Source organism: Natator depressus, chromosome 7, assembly GCF_965152275.1.
Source record: "Natator depressus isolate rNatDep1 chromosome 7, rNatDep2.hap1, whole genome shotgun sequence".
In the NCBI taxonomy this organism is placed as follows: Eukaryota; Metazoa; Chordata; order Testudines; family Cheloniidae; genus Natator; species Natator depressus.
The window spans coordinates 40851375-40878850 of NC_134240.1; the positions used below are offsets into that span (position 1 = coordinate 40851375).

General features: G+C 38.5%; 2 protein-coding genes across 4 annotated transcripts in view; one reads left to right on the top strand and one right to left on the bottom strand.

Moving 5' to 3' along the window:
- Positions 1-27476, top strand: part of CENPP (centromere protein P) — a 310225-nt gene that overhangs the window by 125953 nt on the left and 156796 nt on the right. The window lies entirely within an intron of this gene.
- The window catches only part of ASPN (asporin), a 34965-nt gene continuing 14250 nt past the window's right edge, over positions 6762-27476 (bottom strand). The window contains exons 4-8 of the mRNA XM_074958213.1: positions 22845-23058; positions 21470-21580; positions 19746-19839; positions 17993-18131; positions 6762-6954 (exon numbers count right to left, since the gene is read on the bottom strand). Of these exons, the coding sequence (XP_074814314.1) occupies positions 6763-6954; positions 17993-18131; positions 19746-19839; positions 21470-21580; positions 22845-23058 (750 nt within the window). The 3' untranslated portion in view covers position 6762. The remainder of the gene's footprint in view (positions 6955-17992; positions 18132-19745; positions 19840-21469; positions 21581-22844; positions 23059-27476) is intronic.

The window sequence follows — 27476 nt, forward strand, 5'->3', positions numbered from 1 at the left end:
ATTGAGACTTTACAGTATTTTGAAATAGCTTTTTAAAAATGTGTATTGTTTTATTAAAAATGTGTAGTTACTTGATTAATAATAAATAATACCTAGCTATTCTGTAGCATTTTACATGAATAGAACACAAAGCTCTTTACAAAGGAGGCTGATCAGTATCTGTATCCCCATTTTACTGATCGGGAAACTGAGACACAGAGGCCAAATGACTTCTCAAGGTCACCCAGCAGGCTAATGGCAGAACTGGGAATAGAATCTAGGTCTCCTAAATCCTGGTCCAGGACTCTAATGATTAGGCTAAACTGCCAAATGAACTTAAAGCCTTTAAGTGATGTATACTGTTTTGACTGCTACCGTACAGTTGATTGGTTTTTTTTTTTTTACTGCATTAACTTATTTTTCTTACTCTCTACAGAAATACTGCTTTGCTTGATATACTGGGATAAGGCTGCCATCCTCTGGTGGAATTTTGATAACTGTTGTGCTGTAAGGAATTGTTAAATTCAAAGAAAAAGAGCAAAGAAAAAGATCCATAGTCCTTTTATAAGGCTGTTTTAGGAACACAGTTGTTTGTAGAAAATGTGTGCTACAAGATAAATTTTATGGAGTTTGGTGAATATGGGACTGAGGAGAACTGATGGTCAGAAATATATTTAAATAAAAGTGTGGGTGGGGGAGAGATTCCTGTGTTTAAACAGATGTCCTGCTGGCAGGGTCCAACAGAAGAGCATCAATAAAGATAAGAAGGATTTGCATCATGCATGCTTTGGCTTTTTCACATGTGCTTACACCTGTGAACCGAACAAAGGCTGGGAGTGCAGTTTCCTCCCCATGTTTCTGTATCTTTCTGCTTTGCTTTAGATGGGACTAGTCAGGAATTGGTTAGTTTCAAACATTGCTGGTTTTGAGTAGTTCATGGTCTGCATAGTAAGCTGCTAATTAGAAGTGTGATACATAATTTATCTCCTTGGCCCTCCAGGAATTAATACTGGAGTTTTGCAGGAATTTGGCACTACTGAGTTTTGGGTTTGAGATTCTTCTTATATGTGCAGAGATAAACAGATTATCATATGTAGGTTTGTAACAGAGTGGGATAAGTCTGGGTGTAATTGTGAACTCCATTTTTTTTATTGTACCCTTCATGGTGTATTGTGACCGCGATTTGGTATCATGTGCTGAACATGCGCTTAAACTTATCCAAGGTTATTACGGTGTATTTCAATCACCTACCATGCCCAGGAGAGGGGTTTGACATCTCATTGAAGTAGGGCTGGGCTTTTGACCTGTCCAAAAATAATTGATCAGTTGACTGGTCACATATCGGTCAAATATTTTAAAATGTCAAAATGGTTGAATATTTTATAGCAGTAATTTATTAGAAGAGTAACAATAATAACAACAAAGAGTAAGACTTCATGGTCTTCAATAGGCTTTGCCTTATAGAGACTTATGCCTAATTACAAAAATCAGGTTACTTAACTGAGTTATGTTAACTCAGAAATACGTGAAACTTTCTACTAACAATAGGAAACAGAAATTCTGTTACTAGTTCATTCAGACCTGTGTTCCATCTAGTCAAGGTACTTAAGAAAAAGTTGTAGACAAACTTGCATAAAACAGATGTGGGATAATCTGCCCTCTACATTATGTCTCCTCCTAATCCCAATAATTACTTTAGTATAAAATAGAAGATTGGTTTACTTCCTGAAGTTTGAGGTTTAATTTTGCTTCCACAATTTTTTAACAAAAAGAAAAGGAGTACTTGTGGCACCTTAGCAACTAAGACATTTATTTGAGCATAAGCTTTCGTGAGCTACAGGTCACTTCATCGGATATTCCTGTAATCCATGTAAATGTCAATTTTCTAATTAAACTTCCTTGATAAACTTTGGGCCTCCCAGCATCTTCTAGTAATGAGTTCCACATATTAATTATGCCTTATGAGAAAAAAGTATTTCTTTTATGGGTTTTGAATTTGCCACCTTTGAATTTCTTTGAATGTCCCCTTGTTCTTATGTTGTGAAACAGGGAGAAAAGAAGCCACTTCAGTGTACCATTCATTATAATATATGGGGCTGGTAGCACCACCTATTATTAAGGCTGCCTAACACATCTCATTATAGGACCCTGGTTTCAGTTGCTTCTAACATTGCAAAATTTTAACCGCTTGGGCTGAAATATCCCATGCTGGGTGTCTACCTCAAGCTGATTTATTTATTTATTCATTCATTCATACATTTATTTATTTATTTATTTATTTTCAGCTAAAACATTCTGCTGTTTCAGATAATGACAATAAGGAAAAAAAATCATTGTTTTGCCAATATTAGAGAGACCTTTTATTTCAAAAGCTATAGTACTCCCATATTTTGAGCAGGGACTTGAAATTTGATGGGTGGACACCCTTTTAGTCAGGGATGTGCTCTCTGCCATCCCTGTGAAAATCTACTCTGATTTTCCCAAGTTGTGAGCCTTTGAAAAATCAGAGTTAGCGCATGCTCAGCAAAGACTTTTGTAGAGTTTAACAACTAAAATCTCTGAAGATTCTGTCTTCACTAGACATGCTCCAGCCCAGGGCTGAGCAGAGCTTGCCCTGTATTTGCAGCTCTGGATTGCTGTGGGACATTCAAGGGCTGGGTCTGGGAACTGGAACTGAAAGCAGGGAAACACTTTCTTCTGTGATAGAAATACCTCTTCTGCTGGGCCCAGGCAGCATGGAGGACGTAGCTGCCTGATTCTTATCCAGAGGGGACAAGGGACAGGGGAAGTAGATTGGAGCAAATAGCCTGGGACTGGAAGCTGGTGTGGGGGATGGAAAACGGGAGTTGGCTTGTGGGGGAGACAGGCTGTGATCTGAGGAGGATAATGAGGTCCTATGAACTGGGGGTGCAGGGAGACTGAGATTTGATGAGGAGCTGGGGGTTGGAAATGAGGGCTGCCTCGGCAAAGTGACAGGAACTTGGAACCAGTGGAGCAAGGGGGAATGGAGTTGGAAAGGAGCAGGGTGAAGAAGAAGAAAAAACAGTGGAGGTGAGAACTGGGATTTTCTGGGCAAAGAGACTGGGATGAGGATCCAGGGGTAAGGAAGAGAGAGAACTCTGACAGAGGCAAGTTGGAGGGGATTGGTCAGAAGCGGTCAAGCTGGGGGGGAGCAGGGAATTAGGCAGAAAAGTCTGTGCCTACTAACCACACCCTCCCTCCATAACCTAGAATGGAACCCAAGATTCCTGAATTTCACACTTCCTCTGCTGAGAGATATTATATGTGTAACCCACATGGAAAGTGTCTCATCGCACTTTAGTGCTGATCCACATAGAAGATGACAACATAGTACTATCAGTTACTTAGGGAGCTCAAGTGGCAGTAGTCCACGAGGATGAACCATGTGGGTGTCAATATGATGCCACATGATGGAATTTGGTTTTTTTAGTTTGCTTTTTTAACAGCCTAGGAAATTGTACACAAAAGCTATGTTGAAAGAACATTATTAAAGCTGCAAAGTCAAACTTTCAGTGTTAGGAAATGCTAGAATTAAAGTTGTCTGTGCAACCCTTAATACAGTCCCTTTATGTGTATGCATTGTGATACAAATGTTTAATTACCTAATCACATGCTATTTTTTAAATTTAAGTCTTTTGTTATATGCCTGATGCATTTGGTGAAATTCTGCTGCCTGGGTTTTGCAGGTCAGACTAAATTGATCATAATGGTCAAATGTCTTTGTCAGAGTTCCCTCCCCGCTCTGAACTCTAGGGTACAGATGTGGGGACCCACATGAAAGACCCCCGTAAGCTTATTTCTACCAGCTTAGGTTAAAAACTTTCCCAAGGCACAAATCCTTCCTTGTCCTTGGATGGGTACTGCTGCCACCACCAAGTGAGTTAGACAAAGATTCAGGAAAAGGACCACTTGGAGTTCCTGTTTCCCTAAAATATCCCCCGAAGCCCCTTCACCTCCTTTCCTGGGGAGGCTTGAGAATAATCTACCAACCAAATAGGTAAACCAGATTCTTAAAAAACAGAACTTTATTATAAAGAAAAAAAAGTAAAAGAAGCACCTCTGTAAAATCAGGATCGAAGGTAACTTTACAGGGTAATCAGATTCAAAACCTAGAGGATTCCCCTCTAGGCAAAACTTCAAAGTTACCAAAAAACAGGGATAAACCTCCCTCTTAGCACAGGGAAAATTCACAAGCTAAAAACAAACGATAATCTAATGTGCCTTGCCTTATTTACTTACTCTTTTTGCAATATGGAGACTCATTTTAGGATGATTTTATGAGAAGAAGTTTTCTGACCTGATGCTTCTCTGCTTCCCCAGAGAACACACAAAAACAAAGAGCACAGAACAAAGCCCCCCACCTCGTGGATTTGAAAGTATCTTCTTTCCCCATTGGTCCTTTTGGTCAGGTGCCAGCCAGGTTATTTGAGCTTCTTAACCCCTTACAGGTAAGGAGGAATTCTACGCTACCCTTAGCTGTATGGTGATGACAGTCTTAAGCACCATCACCTTGTGGTAGTTGGAAAGAGAATAATATACATAAGAGATCAGTCCCACCTAAACTCTTAGCTACTTGTTATCTTTCACACTTGAATCTTAAATAGTTATCATTCCTGTAAGTCCTTTATATGAGTAGCCTTAGTTGTGTTCATGTAGGAAGGGTTGATGAAATCACTAAACCTCTGGTTGCCCCTAATAGGAGAGAGCTAAGGGGAAGGAAGGAGAAGGCCTGATTTCTCCTCCTGCTTCTGCCACTCTGCCCCCAGCTCCAGTTCCTTATTTCTGCCCTTATCCCTACCAACACTGGCTCCTTCAAAGCATCTCTTAAAGGCGATGAGTTGGCTATTCCCCTACTCCTCATAGCACTTGACTGGTTTGTCACTCATGGAAAACAGCATTTTTACTTGGAGCAGAGTGTGCAACAGCTGGGAGTGGTGTGGAAAGGCTAAGTGTTGAAACAGCACCTACAAATCCTTTGTCAGCACTACACCTAACAGCACCCACCAATTTCACCACTCTCAACAGCAGCTGCCACTTCTACTATCCCAAGCCCAACAGGACCTACTGCCAGAAATTCCTACCCATTACTTTTCGCTGAAAACTAGCCAGAGTTTCTTGTTTTGACTCATATTCCACAAACTTTTCTGATCTAAGTAATTGTGCTGAGTGGAGAATGTTTAGAAGACTTTATCTAAAGACTTTTAGAGAACAAAGTGAATAATCTTTTAGAATATCATCTCAGAGAAAAAAGTAAGAGGAAGAGGGCAGTTGAATTTCCTTGCAGTATTGTTTGCATACAGTCCCTCTCTTCATCACTTTGCACTAGAACTTCAAATAAAGAAAACACATAACTTGGTGATTTAGTAAGATAAAATGTAGTATTAAATTATCTTCAGTGTGTGCAGAACTGGAACAAAGACTAATACAAGGAAAGCCTAAAAAGTACTATAAGAGTTTACTTTGAGATACCTTCAGAAATTATACCTGTCAATGTTTATAATTGTGTACTGGGAGTATGTTGCAAAAATAGTACTTAAAAAAATAATAAACTAAGTGGTAAGTGTTGTTGTATATGTTATCAATATTCCATTAAGACAGGAATAAAATAACTTGGGTTCAATCCAACATTTTTATTAAAAGACTTACATTTCAGGGTAATCTTTAAGTTCATTTAATTTATGATGAATATGAGTAACAAATATACACTAAATAGATATATAAAATATCCATTTTATACAGTACTGTCGGTATTGCATATTCTGCGTGTTATCCAACATAAGCAGTTATGTCAATTACATTTACATTATACACTGCGTATATTCAGCAATGTTGGAGTACTTTTAGATCATTAATTACTATTAATGTCAAAAAATGTAAAAGAATCATATTTAAAATAAAGAACATGATGACAGTTTATATATATAAAATGTTACTATTTTTGTGCTTCCCTACAGAGATTTTAATAACAGCTCCTAATAAGCTTGAAGCATATGGTAAATTTTGAATGCTGCCTTTTAGTATTCAGAGAGCATACAGTTATGTTGGTAGCAAAACACTGATAGACATTTTATGGTTAAGAGTTGCAGGAATAAATACTAAAAAGTTAGGAGTTTTAAGGTCTTAATTCTCAGGTATCAAACCCAAATTGATTTCACTAAAAAAAACTAAATATAATCTGGTTTAGTGACATTAGAAGAACTAGACCAACATCAGATTTGAAATACCATACCTTTTTAATTGCTCTTAGCCAATTAATTTTACCAGTGAAAAATCTGACACACTATATCTGATATATTTTGTTTGCAATTTTTTATGCATTCTATATACACTTTTTAAAATAAAATATTTTCAGTACTGAAAAAGTCATTATAGAAATTTTTTTTTTTTTTTTTGCTTTTCATTGCTTCTGTATTGGGCAAAAAAACAAACAAAGTAGATTTAAGTAAACAATTTAAAATCTGTAATAGGAAACATCAAAGTACAGTTTCCAGTTCTGTTTCCAAGAGTCCTCCTTTCCTTGAAAATCAAGGTTATTGCATAATTTACTCAAAAACGTAAGTTTAACATTATAAAATAAAACAAAGGACTGCTATGGTATATTGTGTTTCTAATTTACAATCTCTAAATTAGTGTAGATATTTTGTAAACTGGTTAAAGGGTGTAAAATTGCCCCTTTACAGCAGGTTTCAAGTATTGTAAAACCAGCAACATAACATGTCTATTTAAAGATAGTTTTGGAATGTGCAAACTTCTGTGTCACTTTCAGTAATTCCCAAGCTGCACGCTATTTCTGCCTAAAATACAACGGAACGTTGCAGGTTGAACTTCCCAGTATTTCACAGGGTTGTTGAATAAGCTAATGCCACTGTATAATGTCTTCTTCGTGCTTCCTCCTGTTGGACAGAAATCATTTACTCCCACTTTTGCAATATTATTAGCGTGAAGGAAGACAACCTGTAGGAATAAGAAAAAGAAAAATATGTGATAACATCTAGTAGGTAAAGTGGGGGAAAAACATGCTGATGCAGTCACTGACAAAAAAAATTATGATTTGGATTTTCTGTAGAGCAGTTGGATGTACACCCCTATAACAGGGATGGCCAACCTGAGTCTGACAAGGAGCCAGAATTTACCATTGTACATTGCCAAAGAGCCACACTAATACGTCAGCAGCCCCCCATCAGCACCTCCTGCTCCCTCCCCGCACCTCCCAATCAGCTGTTTCATGGCTTGCAGGAGGCTCTGCGGGGGAGGGAGCAGGAGGAGTGAGGACATGGCAGGCTCAAGGGAGGGCGCGGGAAGGGGTGGAGTGGGAGCAGGGCCTGTGGCAGAGCCAGGGGTTGAGCAGTGAGCACCCCCCGACACACTGGAAAGTTGGCGCCTTTAGCTCCAGCTCCAGAGTCTGTGCCTATACAAGGAGCCGCATATTAACTTCTGAAGAGCTGCGTGTGGCTCTGGAGCCACAGATTGGCCACCCCTGCCCTATAATATCAAGAGTTGAAAGTCAGATGGTAATAGGTCACTAGAAGGGGATTTTTCCATTGTTTTGCAAAATTGTCAGATTTAATTTATTATCCTGTTATCACAGTGCTTTGACTATATGCGTAACATACCAATATACCCTTTCCTTTAACATGTGCATTCACTCGTGTGTGTATTGTATTAACTGTAAACAGCGTAGAGACTTAGGCCAGGTCTACACTAGCAAAAGTATAGCTATATCAGCAAACCCTCTTAATATAAACACAGCTTATACTGGCAAATAAGTGTGTTTGATGGAATAGCTTAGGCCAGCTCAGCAAAAGAAATAAGTAATTCCAGTAAAACCACTTCTATGCTGGTATAACTGGATCTACAATCGGGCTTTTGCCAATATAGTAATATCACAAAAAACACCACCTCTCCCATAGTTTCTAGTGTAGACCTGGTCTTAGGCCTAAATCTGTTTCTCACAATACTAGCTTGAGTAGCTAGCCTGGTCCTGAAGAATTTCACTGGAGTAAGTTGAAGGTAGCCTTGCCCCCGCAGGACTGAAGTTATTTAAAACACACTACTTGAACCGAAAGGCCTTAAGCGAACTCTGTGATACTAGCATTCCCTAAACGCATCTCCCCAAGCTCTGCGCTCTGTGCCAAGGTGTACATCAGCTGAATAGTTGATCCATATGTACCTCTCCATCTAAACCTCCTAGGCAGTGGAAGTACTTTGGAAATTGTACTTGTATTGGGAAACTCCATATTCATGGAGGTGAGAGCATTTGTTCTGACATTTCTGAAACAAAATGTTTGTTTTTTTTCAGTTTGAAATATCTTTCTGTTTCAAATTTCCTTTGTTTTTTTAATAAAAAACATAAAAATGTTCAAAATGAAAATATTTCATTTTGAAATGTCAATATAAAAAGTTTTGTTTGATCCAAAATTATTTTTTTGACTTTTCAATTCACCAGAAATTACAAAAAGTTTTGGTTTTGGTTCAACTTGAAACTATTTTTTTCTTGGCTTTTCAGAATTGCCAGCAAACCAAAAAAATTATTTGCATAGATCTGTATGGGCTTGTCTACGTGGTGAGTTATTCTGCAATAAGAAAAGGAGGACTTGTAGTGCCTTAGAGACTAACAAATTTATTTGAGCATAAGCTTTTGTGAGCTACAGCTCACTTCATCGGATCCTTTTCTTTTTGCGGATACAGACTAACACGACAGCTATTCTGTATTCTGGAATAGTTATTCCTGATTAACTATTTCCTATTAATTGCCTGTTTGGATACTCTTGTTCCAGAATAAAAGTGGCATATTTCAAATTAGCATAAAAGAGGGCTAAGTTAATTCAAAATACGGAACTCTTATTTCAGGATAAGAATATCCACACAGGGAGTTAATCAGGAATAGCTATTCCACTTTAAATTCACACCCTACCTTAATCTAAATGAACTTCTCATTTTAATACCATGAAAGCTCAAACATTTCAGATTGTCTTCATTACTTGAGCAACATATAGTGCATGAGCGAGGTTCATGAAATTTTCTACAGTGCTTTGCTGCATTAAGGAACAACAAATCCAACTCAGCAATATAACTATAGTGTCATCTAACGTGCCACTTAGATGCCAGCATTTATAGGATGGCAAAATGGTTAATATAGAGTGAAGATGTGCAGCTTCTCTTAATGTAACATATTTGGGCATATGCATGTGTTACATTTTCCTTAAAAAGTAAGCTTTTATTCACAGTAGATAAAAATAAATTTATTTTACTAGAGCTAATATTGTATTAATTTCAGCAACATCTGCCCTTTTATTAACTAACACTTAAAAATGCATAGCTTGTATATACATTAGAGAGCATAATCTTAAGCAACATGTTCTAAAATGGTATTCATAATTGTATTATAACGATGATTTAATAAAACAGGAAATATATGTCAGTATTCATGGACAAAAAATCAGGATAGATAAAAATTGATTTAATTTAAAGAACAGATTTTTTATTTGAATTTAAATTAATTTTTCTTTAAAAACTCTTTAAAATTAAATTTTATTTTATGACAGCCTACATACATGCTGGCTACCAAAGTTTTACAGAAAGTCAAATGACTGAATTGGGGAAAGTCACTGACTAAGCACCTGGAACCAGAGTTTAAGTGTCGAACCAGAGTTTAAGTGTTGAGACAGCTTTTGAGTGCTGTTTAGCCTCTTTTGCATATGGAAAGAGAATATTTTCTTCATTCCAGTTTATTCGACTAGTTCATTTCAGCAACTAGTTCATTCAAAGTTAAGAAACTGATTCGGAACTGAAAATGCAGGATAGCTTATTTTCCTCTTCCAATCTAAGAATAAAAACTAGATGTGAGTGGATGAGATCTATTGGTTGCAAATCAACATATTTTAATTGTTGTCAATCAATTAGGTTAAACCTTTCCTCAGAAAAAGAAAAAATGATTAAAATTGGTGATTTAAGTTCCTTTGATTTAAATCAATCTACCCTGCAAAAAACTTTAACACACAGTTAACCTTGTTCCTTTCCAGAACATTTAGTACAGTGACACTCAAAATTTTGAAAACCAGGAAATGAAGAGTTAAGCTGGCTAACTGATAGGTCTCAAAAAATGTATTTGTAAACTGGGAATCATCATGAATGCATGTGTTTTCTAGCTGGGTCCCAAAGGGATTGGTTCTTGGCCTTACTCTATTTAACATTTTAATTAATGACCTGGAAGAAAACAAAATCGTCAGTGATATAGTTGGCAAATTACACAAGAGCTGGGAGAGTGGTAAATAATGAAGAGGACAAGTGTATGATACAGAATAATCTGGATCACCTGGTAAGCTAGGTGCAAGCAAACAGTATGTGTTTTAATATGGCTAAATGTAAATGTATACATCTAGGAACAAAGAATGAAGGCCATGCTTAGACAATGGTGGACTCTATCCTGGGAAACAATGACTCCGGAAAAGATTTGGGGTTCATGGTAGGTAATCAGCTGAATATAAGCTCTTGGTGCATCTCTCTGGCCAACAGGATAATGCTGCTATTGCATATATGAGCAGGGGAATCTTGAGTAGGTGTAGAGAGATTATTTTACTTCTGTATTTGGCACTAATGCTACCACTGCTGGATCACTGTGTCCAGTTGTGGTGTCCTCAATTCAAGGATCCAGAGTAGCAGCCGTATTAGTTTGTATTCGCAAAAAGAAATCCGATGAAGTGAGCTGTAGCTCACGAAAGCTTATGCTCAAATAAATTTGTTAGTCTCTAAGGTGCCACAAGTACTCCTTTTCTTTTTGTCAATTCAAGGATGTTGATAAATTGAGGAGGGTTCAGAGAAGAGCCCAGGAGCATGATTAAAGGATTAGAAAACATGCTTTAAAGTGATAAACTCAAGGAGCTCAATATACTTAGTAGGGTTGTCAAGCGATTAAAAAAATTAGTCATGATTAATCACTCAATTTTAAAAATTAGTTTTGTGATTAATCGCACTGTTAAACAATAACAGAATACCATTTATTTAAATATTTGTGGATGTTTTCTACATTTTCAAATATATTGATTTCAATTACAACACAGAATACAAAGTGTACAGTGCTCACTTTATATTTATTTTTGATTACAAGTATTTGCACTGTAAAAAAACAAAATAAATAGTATTTTTCAATTCACCAAATACAAGTACTGTAAGGCAATCTCTTTATCATGAAAGTTGAACTCACAAATATAGAATTATGTACAAAGAAAACTGCATTCATTAATAGAACAATATAAAATTTTAGAGCCTGCAAGTCCACTCAGTCCTACTTATTGTTCAGCCCATCGCTCAGACAAACAAGGTTGGTTACATTTGCAGGAGATAATGCTGCCTGCTTCTTGTTTACAATGTCACCTTAAAGTGAGAACAGATGTTCTCATGGCACTGTTGTAGCCGGTGTCTCAAGATATTTACATGCCAAATGCACTAAAAATTCGTATGTCCCTTCATGCTTCAACCACCATTCGAGGGGACATGCGTCCATGCTGATGATGGTTCTGCTTGATAATGATCCAAAGCAGAGTAGAACGACAGATGTTCATTTTCATCATCATGAGTCAGATGCCACCAGCAGACAGTTGATTTTCTTTTCTCGTGGTTCAGGTTCTGTAGTTTCCACAATGGAGTGTTGCTCTTTTAAGACTTCTGAAAGCATGCTCCACACCTCGTCCCTCTCAGATTTTGGAAGGCACTTCAGATTCTTAAAACTTGTGTCAAGTGCTGTAGCTATCTTTAGAAATCTCACATTGATACCTTCTTTGCGTTTTGTGAAATTTGTAGTGAAAGTGTTCTTAAAATGAACAATATGCTGGGTCATCATCGGAGACTGCTATAACATGAAATAGATGGCAGAGCAGGGGACATACAATTCTCCCCCAAGGACTTCAGTCACAATTTAATTAATACTTTTTTTTTAACGAGCTTCATCAGCATGGAAGCATGTCCTCTGGAATGGTGGCCAAAGCATGAAGGGGCATACAAATGTTTAGCATATCTGGCAAGTAAATACCTTGCAATGCCAGCTACAAAAGTGCCATGCAAATGCCTGTTCTCACTTTCTGGTGACATTGTAAATAAGAAGAGGGCAGCATTATCTCCTGTAAATGTAAACAAACTTGTTTGTCTTAGCGATTGGCTGAAAAAGAACTGAGGACTGTGGAATTATAGGCTCTGAAGTTTTACATTATTTTGTTTTTGAGTACAGTTACGTAAAAAAAATCTACATTTGTAAATTGTACTTTCACAACAAAGAGATTGCACTACAGTTCTTGTAGGTGAATTGAAAAAATACTATTTTTGTTTATCATTTTTACAGTGCAAATATTTGTAATAAAATAATATACAGTTTTATTTCAATTACAACACAGAATACAATATATATGAAAATGTAGAAAACATCCAAAATATTTAATAAATTTCAAGTGGTATTCTATTGTTTAACAGTGCGATTAAAACTGTGATTAATCGTGATAAATTTTTTTGATTTAATCGCATGAGTTAACTGCGATTAATCAACAGTCCTAATACTTAGCTTAACAAAAAGAAGAGAAGGTGTAAAGGGGGTCTACAAACCCCATCCTGAGCATAGTCGGGGGGGGGGGGGAAGCAGTAAAGTCTGTCCTGTTTACAAGCAAGCAGGTTGATCACAACTCCACACAGCTGCCAGAGTGGCATATCATGGAGGCAGGCACTGACAGCTGCAACCAATGGAGGAAACAAGGCCTGCTATAAATGGGAGAGTACAGGGAAGGAAAAGGAGACAGAAAGGCCTGGACAGCAAAGTAGTAACAGCCCTGCACCAGACTTTCCTCCAAGAAATCTGCCAGGAGACTGAAAAGCCAAAAAGTGAAGGACTAACAGGCTTTATGGGAGGTGAGGGTCCAGGAACTGACTTGACTGAGAGCAAACTAAGGAGGGTCAGTCAGGAGAAGCTGACACCCCTCGAGAGATCACCCCAAGAGGTGATGACAGAAGGTTAAGGGGTGACCTGATTACAGTCTATACGAACCTACATGGGGAACAGATATTTAATAATGGGATTGTCAATCTAGCTGAGAAAAGTGTAACATGATTCAATGGCTGGAAGCCGCAGCTAAACAAATTAAGACTGGAAATAAGGTATAAATTTTTAACAATGAGACTAATTAACTATTTGAACAACTTACTAAGGGTCGTAGTGGATCACTGACAATTTTAAAATCAAAGTTGGCTATTATTCTAAAAGATATGCTCTAGGACTTATATTGGGGAAGTTCAATGGCCTGTGTTATACAGGAGATCAGACTAGATGATCACAATAGTCCTTTCTGACCCTGGAATCCAAGAGTCTATGGAAAGGTATTTCAACCTTAAATTTCTTAGAACCAGGAAATACAGAGTTGAGATGCACAGAAACAAAACCTTAACTCTGCCCCTATAGGATTGGCAATAGCCATTAGAAATTATCTGCATGCAATCCAGCTGTGAGGTGTTGCTGTTTGAATACTGGAGGATTTAGTTGGAGCAGCTTGGTCGAACTGCCATTATGGTGTATGAGGAGATCTGAGAGGGCCATGGTTCTGAGCGCCCCCCATTTGTGAAATGAAAGAAAAGAGTTGGATATATATCTTGAGGGATCCAGTATTCCTTATTCCAAAATAGAGTTATATAGGTTGTGTTAATAGTGGTACACAGGAGTCTTCATGCCCTGGGGGTTGTCAGCAGTGATGTATGATACGAGAGTCGTCTGTGGGTTTAATGATGGGTAAGTGAAAGTATAGTGTTAGATGGAATCCTGTGGATGAGAGCAAAAGGATTGTACAAAGAGTTCAGGGGGTTGCAGAATGTATCATGCTTGGGTATTTTTCTGGGGAGTAGGTTTAGCAAGTGTGTGAGAAACAAATGTAGGTAGCCTTTAAGTACAACTCACTTAAATACAAGTTTTGCCTTAGTAAAGAGAAGGCATTAATCTCTGTGCTACCTTTGTCATGTGCTCTACTCTCTGAATGATGTACAGTATCTGAAAAGGCAGAATGTTATTACATGTGTTATGGGCATATTGGATCATTGCTCAAAGAGGGCACGGTTAAAGTTGTGTTGGCATGTACTTGACCTCTGTATTTCCTGGTTTTCAGAAGTTTAAGTCTGAAATACCTTAACTCTTCATTTCCTGGTTTTCAGAGGGTTGGGTGTCAATAAACTCAACTTTCTGGAAGGGCATGAGATATCACAAGGGAATCTTAACTGTGCATTAAGTTTCTTGTCAGTGAATTTCCTAGTTTTTTCAACAGAAAGAGAAATGTTTATTTTAGTAGTTAGTGGTCATTTAGGTAGTTGTAGCATCATATACATTTGCAGCTGATGTGGAACTGTGGCTAGGAAATAATAATATTAATAATACCACCTAACTCTTAAATAACACACTATACATAATTATCCTCATTTTACAGATGGGGAAATGGAGACCGAGAGAGGTTATTGACTTGCCCAGATCACCTAACAGGTCTGTGGCAGACCCAGGAATAATCTTAATCAAGTGGTCTCTCCACTAGGCAGCATGGTTGCTATGTGATTCCTAAGTATTCCTCCTCCCTTCTGTATACTTGGTAATAACAGAATGGGGATATTGGTCATGGTTTGAAAGATTTGGAGTGTGTAGTTGCTGAGATGGTCTATGAGAAAAATCACAGCCAAAACCTTGATATTTTTATGACATGGTAGTTATTGTAACTTTAAGCATGTGAGAAAAGACTGGTGTTTTTCTTTCTCCACTCCACTCCATCACCATTCCCTGCAACATGGTCCCTCCACCCAATTTACCCAGATCACCCTCCCCTTCCCATCCTAATAAGTCACGGGCACTTTAGAAGACATGAACACATAAAAAGTTGCTCTGCTGCTGCATATGTTACATTCACAAACCAAGGATGATTTTAAAACTGAGGTTTGTTAAAGTTACTATCCTAAAAAAACAGACAAACTCAGCTTTCACAAGTCCCACAGTAGCTCAGTCTCACCGGAGCACTCCAACAACCTTCCTGCAATCAATTTCTGATCCCAATTTGTTCCTTTTTTTCTTTACAGCGGAGCTCCAAATCTTTAAAGGGTCAGGGCACAACCTTAAAGGTATAGCGGGCCAATAATTATAACTCTCACAGTAAATATAATACTGACATTCTCTTATGAGTTCTGCATGTACACATATCACAGGCAGCAGCTTACTGGAGGGTTGCATGCTAACTTGGTTATATAGCCTGAGCTGTGCACTTTGCCAGGCCCTAAGCCCCCACTACAAGGTCCTCAGCCAGACTCCCTGTCCCTGCTTTGGCCAGGATTATCCAGCCATGCCCATGGTCTACCCAGTTTGGCTCCACCTTCAAGCTAGGGCACCCAGATTCCAGCTCTGTGGGGGACAAGAAGAGGGGATCATACACTCCCTGAGGGTTAGCCCCCCCCAATCCTAGTACACGCACAGAATAGAAGGAAGGAGATTCAGATCTGCCCCAGAAGGGTACGCCTGGGTGTAGCTCAGGTACAACGGCCACAACATGTTCTCCTGAGCCACCATACTTCTGTGAAAAGTGGTTGGCCAGAAATTTTCTTACATATTCTGTCTGCACATGCACGATATAATCAGTCTGAGTTAGGCTCATGAATCACGAGAGTTAGGCTTGAGCCTATCAATAGTTTAGCTCTTTGTTGAATAATGTTTTTAATACTACTTCCCCAGAGGAGTAGTGGGAGCCACTTGCTGGGGTAAATATTCAGTGATTGAGACACTTTGGAAAATGATCAGACCCATGGTTTGACCACCAGTGTGCTCAAAAAAGTTAGTGAAATTTGCCAGGCTGAAGAAATGCTGGGTTTTTTTGTGGGGGAGGGCTTTATCTCATGACCCCCTTGGTCAAATGGCCCCAAATTTGGATCTCTAACCCTACCCCAGACCCCCATGAGCACACCAAATTTCAACTGATCCAATAAGAATGCCGCTCTTAGAGCACTTAGAAGAGTCATCCTTTATACTGAACAGGTTTATCCACCCTAATTAGACTGGATCTGGCACTCCCCGGTACTGTATATATCTGGGTTCTCTGCTAACAGCAGTACATTTACACCATATGACATATTGCTCTAACAACTCTGCCTGATGAGCAGATCTGGCTCATTCCTGATTTTATTTTTGTTCAAGTTTCTGGTAAACATGGCCTAAGTTTAACACACAGCCTTAACAAGGGAAATAAAAAAATCAGCAGTCTGAGGTATTTGACTTACTATACTTTTTTTTTTTTTAAAGTAATGCTAGTGATAATTTTACAGCCTTAATATGTCATGCTAGCTATCAGGGCTACAAACACTCTGTACTGTTGGTAAACTTAGATTATTGGCTTTGCAGTAGAATAAAGTCATAGACATGGCAGATTGTGAAATATTAGACCTTAAAGTTACATTATTCTGATTACCATGCTGCTTTTCTCTTCCAATTTATGCAATATTGTATTGCATATGAAAGCATTTTGGATTCTGATTACTGTTCTAACCTTGGTGTGTTCCTAAATACCAAACCTTAAACCTGCATCATTCATTTCACCTTGATTTCTCCCACTACACTTCAGTTTCAACTTGATTTTAATAGATAATATCATAAATTTGTAGGTTTGGAGATCAATATTTTTCAACATGGGAATGAAAATATTTCAGTCCCAGCCTGTGTCTGTGTACAAGCCTCTGTTACAAATTGACTTATTACCTATTTGCCCTGTTTTGGGGAGCCATTGGTCAATTGGCTTCCTAGATAGTACTTTACCACACAAAATACCTTTTGGCTGTTTTTTCTTTGCAAAGAATTGCTTGTATTGAGCGATTGTTACTTGTACTTGGTTATCCCTTCAAACACATACATTATTTCCCATTTTTCGGTTTACTCATGGAAGAATTCTGGGCCAAAAAATTAAAAATTTGAACCAAAAAAAAATTCTGGAAAATTCTGCATATTTTATTTGTCAAAATAACACAATATAATCATGCCAGTTACAATTATTTTGGTAATTTATTTCAAAATATCTGTCAGCAAGTATGTCTGTAACATTACGGACCAAAAGGAAAAAAAAGAAAGATTTTTTGTTTTGTTTTGACAAATAGATTCCTTACGAGGCATATTATACAGAACTTTGTGTAATTCGTTTAAATTACAATACAGAACTGTATTTCCTGCACCTGTGAGAAGCAGTGCAAACGCTTGGGGCAGTCAGGGGTAGTGGAAGAGCTGAGTGTGGGAGAAGGAGCCTAGGACTGAACCTGAAGGGTGTTAGGTGTGGGTGGGAGCTTTTTCTTTGGATGTGGGCGTGGGATTGTTAGGGTGTTGAGAAGCCTACCCGATGCGGACCCTGACTGTCCCCAAGCCTCTCCTATTCAGTCAGGTACATCTGCCCCTGTCCCCTTACCCCTCATTTCCATGGGTCTCTGCAGCCCACATCCGCATGCTCAACACTGTCACCCCATTAGCTCCTGAGCCCATGCTCCAGTCTGTCCCCCCACTAGCCATTCTGAACCCCAGTGTGTGACCCCCCGCAGCAGCCCTGTGTGCCCCACTCTGTCCTAACCTGGCTCCACAGGCAGGGTGCTGGGGGAATTCTGCAACATTGGGCATAGAATTTTGTGTATTCCAGCATAAAAAAAAAATTTTGCCTAAGAAATGCTGCAGTTCCGCCTTTTTCCCACCAGAGGCCACTGAGGCGCCAGAACAGCCAGCTGTCTTCATTCTAGCTGTTCTAGCGCCACAGCGGCCTCTGGTGGGCAAAAGTCGGAACTGCAGCATTTCCTCGGCAAAATGTTTTTTATGCGAGACAAATGAATTTTGCATGTCGGCAGATGCGCAGAATTCCCCCAGGAGTATCTGTTGTAAGAACAGTATCCAAGATACATAATTGTTAGAGTAATTATGTTCCCTAAGCAGCATAACAAAATAAAAATAAAACCATCTGTAGTAGTATATTACCTGCAGATATTTCAGATCAGGTAGTCCAGAAGGAACCTTTTTCAGTTTGTTGTTTTCTAGATGTATTTCTCGTACATTTGGTATACTGGAAAAACTTCCATTTTCCACATCTTTGATTTTATTGTTTCCCAGTCCCAGCCTAGAAATAAAACAAGAAAACTTAACTGCTGATGCATGGTGATTTATAGCAGCGTTGCTGAGCGTCCTTTTCAATCAAGTTTTGCACACAGGAGTATACAGGAGAAAACTAAAAATCAGAAAAGGAGAAAATGTTAATTTTGATATAAAATAAATCAGCATTGCTCTATGGAACTAATCTGGAACAGAACATTTGCCCAATTTAGCTTCACTTAAAGGGCTATTGTACATTAGTTATTTGGTCAATTGTACATTAGTTATTCAGTTGGTATGCAATAGTTATTCTATCAGGAGCAAACATTAAAACAAAACAAAAATCAGCAGTATTTGTATAAATAAATCATACTCTTTAAACAGACAGTATACCCAATCAATACATTTATGCACAATGAAAAATAATATTTTTGTATTGATATAATATAGACACAGTAGCAGGAAAAATTAAAATTTTTATATAACTAAATTTAATCATTTTCAGCTTTGTGTAACTCTTCATATACCTCACTTTTATTTTCTACTTTCAGATTTCCTCTTCACATAAATTGTCACTCACACTTTAACTTAGTCTAAGACAGTGACTAGCTGCAGGGCTAAAAATATTATTTCAAAATGTTAAGGGGCCAAAATTGAGGAAGGGAAGATGATGTAAAGCTCTCTTCACTCCTCTCTGTTCTAGTTGCTTTCACTGAATTAGAAGCCTTGCAACCAGCTCCCAGTTTAGGTTTCTAAGAGCAAATTCTAGATTCAAAGTTACTCAGCCACTTTTTCAGAGTACCAGGCCTTGGAGAGGGACTTTCCTACTTATACTCCCCTGCCCTTTTCCCATGCACTCTCTGCTGGGTGCCCTAGTTCCTCCTGCACTAGATACTGCTTTTTCTTCTTTCCCCCCCTTGTGAAGAACTGTATGACTCCAGCCAGCTCTCCACTTTCTCAGTACCTTTCTCCCCACCTCTTAAAGAAGCAGAAGCTCAGAGGCTGTGTTATTCTTCACTAGCCCTCCCCTTTCTGAGTGGGGAAAAGAGTACCAGGAAACATATTATGATGAATCTGCTGAGCAGAAATGTGACAGTAAAAAGGAATATGATGCGTCTGCTGCTGCTTTTTCCCCACACTGCTCAGGGGGGCAATAGGTCTCCAGCAGAGGAGGATAATTGTGTCAGTTAGGAGACAGTTGGGAAAAGTGATCATGGAGGCAGGGTATGTGCAGATCTGGGAGGAGGCCGTGTGAAGTTAGTTGGTGGAGTAGATTGAACCAGCCAGGTATTTAGAGCCTCTAGAGCCTGAGCACCTGAAGCACTTAGAGTACTTGCCTGAACCTGGTATCTCTTGGCATGCTCCTAGGCACTCTGTCAAGACAAAGACTGGTGTACCATACAGCACTCCAAAAGCAAATTTCAAGTTTTCTTCTATCTTGTTTTCCCTCAACAGTCACATTAAAGAGCCCTTAGGGCCACAAGTTGGACATCACTGTTCTAGTGTAATTACAAAATTAATTTCACCATACAGTACCCGATCCCAAAAATGGTTGCCTAAAGTGATGGAGAAAATCCTGGAAATTTTGACGTTCCACCAAGTAGTGCTTCTTGGAGGAATCATTCTACATATTGCATTTTACCTTTGAAGATCTTTGTACCGAATAAAATCCTCAAGTTCAACTGCAGTAATTTTGTTGTCATCTAGATGAAGCTCTAGTAAAGAGGATGGTAGCCCTAAAGGGAAGAAAAATCAATGTAATTTAATTGGTTAAAATATTTATATTTATTAAATTCTCAACTACTTCCTCCCTTTTATTTTGGGGAGGGTTGGAAAGGTGCTGGATAGGACTGGTTTGATGTCCGGATCAAAAAATATCCAGCAGATATAAATGTATGTTATGTTTTTGATTTTTCTAGACTTCTTCATTTGTGGTTTAAATCGATAGGGTTTGTTTTTCAAAAGAATTGTCAAACTGAATATTTGTTTTTTCTCCTTGAAATTTTATAATCAACAGTAAATGGACATTGACTAATTATTCATTGTCTGTTTTTAAAATACATTAATATATTAATCTTACCCTAGATTAGTTAAATATTCTGGTAAATTGATTAGATATTTTTATAAGTATTTTAATTATAGTGTCCAATACCTTTATATTTCTGCTGTCTTTCTTTTTAATTATTGTTGTTGGATTTTTGTTTATATGGTCAAACTCTTTCACCTTCACTGATGTTGAGTAATACTTTATTTACTCCATGAATAATCTCACTGAAATCCATGTATCTACTTGTAAATACGGGTGAAAGAATCAGGCCTATAGATGGTACTGGATTGTGCTGCTGTTCAGGTTTGGGAATAACCTACAGATTCCCAGACCAGTGGAGAATCATGCCTAGCATGGATTAAATGTTTTATTAGGCACAATGGTGCAAGATCACATTTCACTCATAATCATAAGCCCAGGCGTAACTCAATATAGCAAGGACATGAAGAGTGGTTTTGGAGGAGTTTGTGTTTTGCCCATCTGAAAAGTTAAGTGCTCACAAAGAGGCATGATCAAGGAGGAATCATATCCAGTAATTGTCCTCTATGTGGAATCAAAAGCTTGGATTCTTAATGCTTCAACTTCTTGAGAAGCATCGCTGTTAACAAAAAAAAAAAAAATTAAAATTTGAATGGAAAGGAAGTATTACTTGGAAAGTTGATCATTATGTAGGTTACTTGGAAGAGGAATAAAAAAGAAAATAACTATTATTTCAGATTGACTGACTAAGTATCTGTGGCAATTTTCAGTTACGACACTGGCTAATTCCCAGGTATTCTTAGACCTGCATGGTTCTTAAGCATTTGGGAGAAGCTGCCAGAGGAAAGTTAAAGGAGGGAGTTGCAATTTGTTGGGAGGCCTGGCCCAGTTCATTCTCTGGGCTAGCCTGAATTGCACCTCCTTGCTGTTGGTTGGTTTGTTACTGTTTCTGCTGCTTCTTGACCTTAATGAAGGTGGCATGCACCATCTGGACAGAGTGGGACAGTGGGAGAAGTGAATCTCCTCAACCACTGAGAACAAGAGAGAGTGTCTACCAGTGCTCAGTAACAGCATTCCAAGGATGAAAAAGGCAGAAGGGAAGGATGGGCAGCTGCTTGTGATGGAGTGGAGAGAGAGGAACAAATTTAGAACCCATTGGATGGAAATAATTATTTTGAATATTGTAATGTTATACTACAGAAATTCAAAGAAAAATAATATAAAATCAGGTTATTCAGGAGAACATTGGTGTAGGGGGAAGATTCTTATTGTACGTAGCACACATCTGAAAGATTTATAGATTATTCGGGCATATCCTTACTAGAAAAAAGAACCCATACCTTTGGGAACTGAGGTCAGTTTAGCTTCTGCAATTCTAATGTGATAGACTGTCACTCCTTCAAAAGAACCTGGTTCTATTCCATCATTGTCCAAAGGATTTGCACTCATTTCTGCCAAAGCAAGTGTTTTATAAGTAAACTAATACACATTGCACATTAATTCCAGTATGTCTAATTATACAGGATTTACTAAAAGAAACTCTGCTTTCACCTCACTTGTAATCATTATGACTGTTGTGGTAATTTGATTTGAAAAAAAAAACCATGGTTTACATGACTGAGTTTTAAAATTTCCATGCTATAATTCAGAGGAGATTGTCCTGGGATTATGCAGTTTGTGCATACTTCTTTTTAAATGGCAAATCAACCCTGCCCTCCCCCTCCCACCTAATTCTACATTGCAAAACAGTCTGGAGCTCCATCAACCTCACTATGACCATGGATTATAATTGGAATTTTGAAGTGGCTCCCGTTGGCTATGCAGGAGCAGCTGGGTGCTACCCGTTGGCCTCTTTGGAGAGGTACATGTCTCTAACAGTTTTGCCTGAGTAAGGATTGCATGTTTTGACCTGCAGAGTTACCAAAACCTGACCCACTTAAAGATACAGTTAGGTAGATTTGAATTTCAGTTATGTAAAGCAAATAAAAGATGCTTTAATTGATGATGGTGTGTCAAATTTTCCCTAATATAGATATCTTGCTTTAAAGAGGAACTTCTATATAAGGAACATTTGAACAGAAACTACATGTAGGAAACAAAGTTTGCCAGTAAATATATATTCTTTGCTGCTACTGCAGATTTTGCATTTTTGAATCTGAGCCTTTTTTTCCCCTGTCCTGAGTTAGCTTTTGTGTTTTCTCCTGTGGTGAAATCCATGGCATCATAATCAGTTGTCCATGAAATGTGACATCTCAATTCAGTGATCAACCTTCATAGAAAGAATAAGTAAAGAAGCTGAGCTGTGACGGAGCCAACTCATTTGAGGTTGTAGCTGAACCCAAGGTTTTGGCCAGCTGCCTCACAAGATCATTAATATTTGGATGTAGATGAATTTCATTCTGAATTTAGCTGTTTTTCAAGAACATGTAGCAGTTTAGCATTTTCACCAACTTGTGTTAGTAAAATTGGCAAAATAACATTTTATTAATAAAGCTAATAAAACTTCTATAATATTTCCATAGTGATTTAGGACCCAATTATGCAGTCACTCTGTATAGAACTCTCATGCTCTTGGAGTTGTGTATGTAGATTAGCTGTGATGTCTGTACTGTATTTATTAGCACATTTGCCATATTGCTCAATGCAATCCTGAAATATTCTTGTCGACTGGTGACATGCAGTCATTTTAATACTGTTCCAGTAAGACGGACTTACCCAAAACATGTAAAGCCTTCATTCCTTGAAATGCTTCCTTTTGTACTTTCTTAACCTTATTATCATGAATTCGTAGCTCTGCTAAAGATTTTGGCAGGTTTGCTGGGATCTCAGTTAACTGGTTATGGGACAAGTACAGCCGTCGCAACTTCTTTGTTGATTGAAAGGCTTTTGGGTGGATCTTAAATATTTTGTTGTTGTTCAAAGCCAGTGCCTAAGAAATATGTGAAAAGTAAGAAAACAGTATCTATATTGGATTTTTATGATCATGCATTTGTGAGGACATTGATAAATATTTTTAGTAATTACATATGCATTGTTTTATGGAGTAGTAGAAATGTAGGGCTGGAAGGCACCTTGGTCTAGGTATACTTGGTCCTGCATCAGTGCAGGAGGCTAGATGCCTCCTGCACTGATGCAGGACCAAGTATACCTAGACCATCACTGTCAGATGTTTGTCCAACTTGTTCTTAAAAACCTCCAGTGACTGGGATTCCACAACCTCTCTTGAAAGCCTATCCCAAATCATATCTACCCTTGCCGTTAGAAAGTTTTTTCTCATTTCTAACATAAACCTCCCTTGCTGAAGATTAAGCCCATTATTTCTTGTCCTACCTTTGGGTTAACAAGGAGACCAATTGATCATCATCCTCTTACCATTCTCTTTATAGCAAACCTTAACATATTTGAAGATTATCAGCCTCTGCCCCTAGTCTTCTTTTCCCAAAGCTAAACATGTCTAGTTTTTTTAACCTTTCCTCATAGTCAAGTTTTCTAAACCTTTTATCATCTTTTGTTGCTCTCCTCCGGAGACTCTCCAGTTTGTCCACTTCTTTCTGAAAGTGTGGTGCCCAGAACTGGACACAGTACTCCAGCTGAGGCCTCACCAGTGCTGAGTAGAGTGGGACAATTAACTCCCATGATTTAGATGAGACCCTCCTGTTGGTACAACCTAGAATATTAGCCTTTTTTGCAGCTGCATCACGCTGTTGACTCACACTGAACTTGTGATTCTACTATAACCTCCCCCCCCCCGATCCTTTCCTAGCTAGTTATTCCCCATTTTGTAGTTGTGCATTTGATTTTTGCTTCCTGTGTGTAATACTTTGTACTTGTCTTTATTGAATTTCATTTTGTTGTTTTCAGACCATCATCTAATTTGTCAAGGTTGTTTTGAATTCTAATCCTATCTTCCAAAGTGCTTGCAACCCCTCTCAGCTTGATGTCATCCACGGATTTTTATGGCATACTCTCCAACCCATTATCCAAGTCATTAGTGAAAATATTGAATAGAACAAGACACAGGACAGACCCTAGGTGGACTAGATGCGTCCACCTAGTTTGACAGTGAACCAATGAGAACTAATCTTTGAATATGGTCTTTCAACCAGTTGTGCACCCCTTTATAGTAATTATAGACCACATTTCCCTAGCTTGTTTATGAGAATGTCATGCATGTCCAAAGCCTTACTAAAATCAAAATATATCACAGCTACAGCTTTCCCCATCTACTAGGCCAGTAACCCTGTCAAAAATGTAAACTATGTTGGTTTGGTATAATTTGTTCTTGACAGATCCACACTGGCTATTCCTTATAACCCTATTATCTACTAGGTGCTTACAAATTGATTGTTTAATGATTTGTTCCAATATCCTTCCACGTATCGAAATTAGGGTGAGTGGTCTATAATTCCGCGGGTCCTCTTTGTTTCCCTTTTTAAAGACAGGTACTATGTTTGCCCTTCTCCAGTCCTTTGAGACCTCACTTGTCTCCATGTGTTCTTGAAGATAATTACTAACTGTTCCAAAGTTGCTTCAGCTAGTTCCTTAAGTACCCCAGGTTGAATTTTATCAAGCCCTGATGTCTCGAATACATTTAACTTATCTAAATATTCTTTAACTTCCTTATTTTGGCTTGTGTTCCTTTCCCCTGGATATTAATATTAACTATGTTAATTATCTGGTCGTTATTAACCTTTTTAGTGAAGACTGAAGCCAAGTAGGTATTAAACATCTCAGCCTTTTTGATGTCATCTGTTATTAGCTCTCCTTCCCTGCTAAGACAGAGGATAACCTACATTTTCCTTGCTCCTCATGTATTTAAATAATGTCATCTTATTGCCTTTCATGTCCCTTGCTTGATGTAATTCATTTTGTGCCTTAGCCTTTCTGATTTTGTCCCTACATGGTTGCACTATTCTTTTGTAGTCATCCTTAGCAATTTGTCCATGCTTTTTATAGGATTACTTTTTGATTTTCAGGTCATTAAAGAGTTCCTGATTTCTAATTTAACATACATACTGAGACTTGGAAATGAGAACTTATTTACTAATAATTGACTGCATAAATGCATATTTCCAATAGCTTTTGTTTTAAAACATCTTGAATGTTGTATGTTTGACTTAATCATAAAATCCATAAAAATTGAATTACTCAAAAAATGTACCGAGAACTTGAAGCTTCCACAAAAAGTAAGAGAAAAGTGCTGTTGGGATGCAGCAAAGGTGAGTGATTGTGAGAGGGAAGCTAATCTCATATTCTCGTGATTGTTAAAGCAAGCTGTGCAACAAATATTTTGCTCCTTTTGCTGACTGTTTACTGTTCAGTGTAGTAAGCAAAATGACATGTCTACTGATGGGGATAAATCGTATGATTTCTGCTTTTTTATATATTCATTGTTTCAGATATAACATACCAGTGATGCTGTAGTCACATTTTTGAAGGCCATGAGCCAGTACAGCTAAATACAGTTGGGAAAGTCAAATAATGAGGAAAGAGTTAGATTTATTTTCCAATTGGCATCAAGAAGTGCTGCGCCCCCATTTTGGACTGGCAGACTATCTCCATCTAGATTTGTTTTGTTGTTTTATGTTAATTTTTTGTTTTTTATAAAACAAATATCCCAACTGAAATTGCTATCTTTCAACACCAGCTTTCAATTCCCCATGGTTATTGTGGGACAAAAAGTGCGGTTGGTGGATGCGGGGAAAGGAGGGTGGGCATATTGTGAAAAGTCAGACAAAGAGGGAAACAGGCAGTATGTTAGAGAGATTCGAAGGTTAAATCGTGTGATGTACTGAGAGTCCTCTACTCATGTTTTAATCAAAGGATGTTGAATGTGCTCAGCACCCTGCAAGAACTGAAAAAAGAGCAAGTAAATAAATTGTATGAGGTATAATATGGGAAAATTAGGAATTATGGTAAAAGGGAGGAATAAAATATTTTCTCCCCACTGTCATGATCTCAGTCCTTTTCAAGACTTTTGTCTCTGTCTAAGTACTGCTACTGGAGAGGAGGTCGATGTATTCAAAATGGTTTATTAATGAAAATCTGCCCAGCCAGAATTAAAAGGAATGGGTAAATTGTATATAACAACAAAAACATTTCATTTGTCTTACTTTCCATTATCTTTGAACTCTGATGTACTTTAAATTATTTTCTGTTCATTTAAACAAATATCCCTCCTTTTGATAGGTCTCTTAATCTTGCTTTCTCTGTGCTCTTCTAGAAATCATTGCCTCACTAGTTGAGGGCCTGCCATGTGATTATGATCGATACATTGTGTTACTTGAGATTATTTTGCACATAAGATTATACTTTTATATTTCAGTGTCATGACTGTTCATGTTTCTACTTTCCACTGCTTCAGAGAGTACTGTCAAAATGTTGTTACTCTCTGTGATGGGATCCCCGGGGTGCAGCCTAGGACTGTGGGACCACTGTGCCCCCTTAACTCTCTCCAGCCTGGGCTGTCTCTCACAATGCCTTGTTAGTGACCAGCATTAAACCCCTCCAGGTGCTGTTATCACTCAGCACAACCACATGCAGAGACCCACACCCAGCTAGATTGCATGAATGCTCCCAGAGCCACTCATGAATCACACAGAGAAAGGCACCAAAGCCAAATACCCCAGCTCCCAGCACTGTACCTCAGGAATATATGATCTTGCACTGCTCAATATGAGAAATGCACATTTATTAATTGGTTCACCACTTCATTAATGGAAAGTGGATATACACTAGCCTTTGCAAACGTGAGCAGATTACCAAACACTTCAGGCAAACTCCCTGGTAAAGATAAACAGTTAAACAAATTTATTTACTACAAAACATAGATTTTAAGTGATTATAAGTGACAGGTAAAAAGTCAGAGTTAGTTACCAAAATAAAATATAAGCACACAGTCTAAACTCTGAGCAACCCTATTAGACTGAGGCTGGAGGTCAGCCCCCGCCACCTGCTTCTCCGAGGCCCCCAGGGACCGCTGCTCTGATGGCCCCTAGTGTGGACCCTGAAACCCTTGCTGCTCCGGGACCGCTGCTCCAGCGGCCCCCAGGGCCAGTGGGACTGGCCACTGTTTGGGCAGCCCCGGGGCTCCCCCAGCAGCGCCACTGCCCCCAGGGCTGCCCCAGCAGCAGCCGGTGCGACTGACCACAGGGTCTGCCCCAGCCACCGGCTCTGAGGCCTCCCTAGCAGCCACCTGGACGTCTCACCCTGGGATCTGCCCCAGCAGCTGCTCGGGCGGCCCTGGGGTCAGCCGTACCGGCAGCTGCAGAGGTCCCGGAAAGTCATGGAATCCATGACTTCTCTGACAGACTTGCAGCCTTAGTAATTAGTAATGGCTCCTGATTA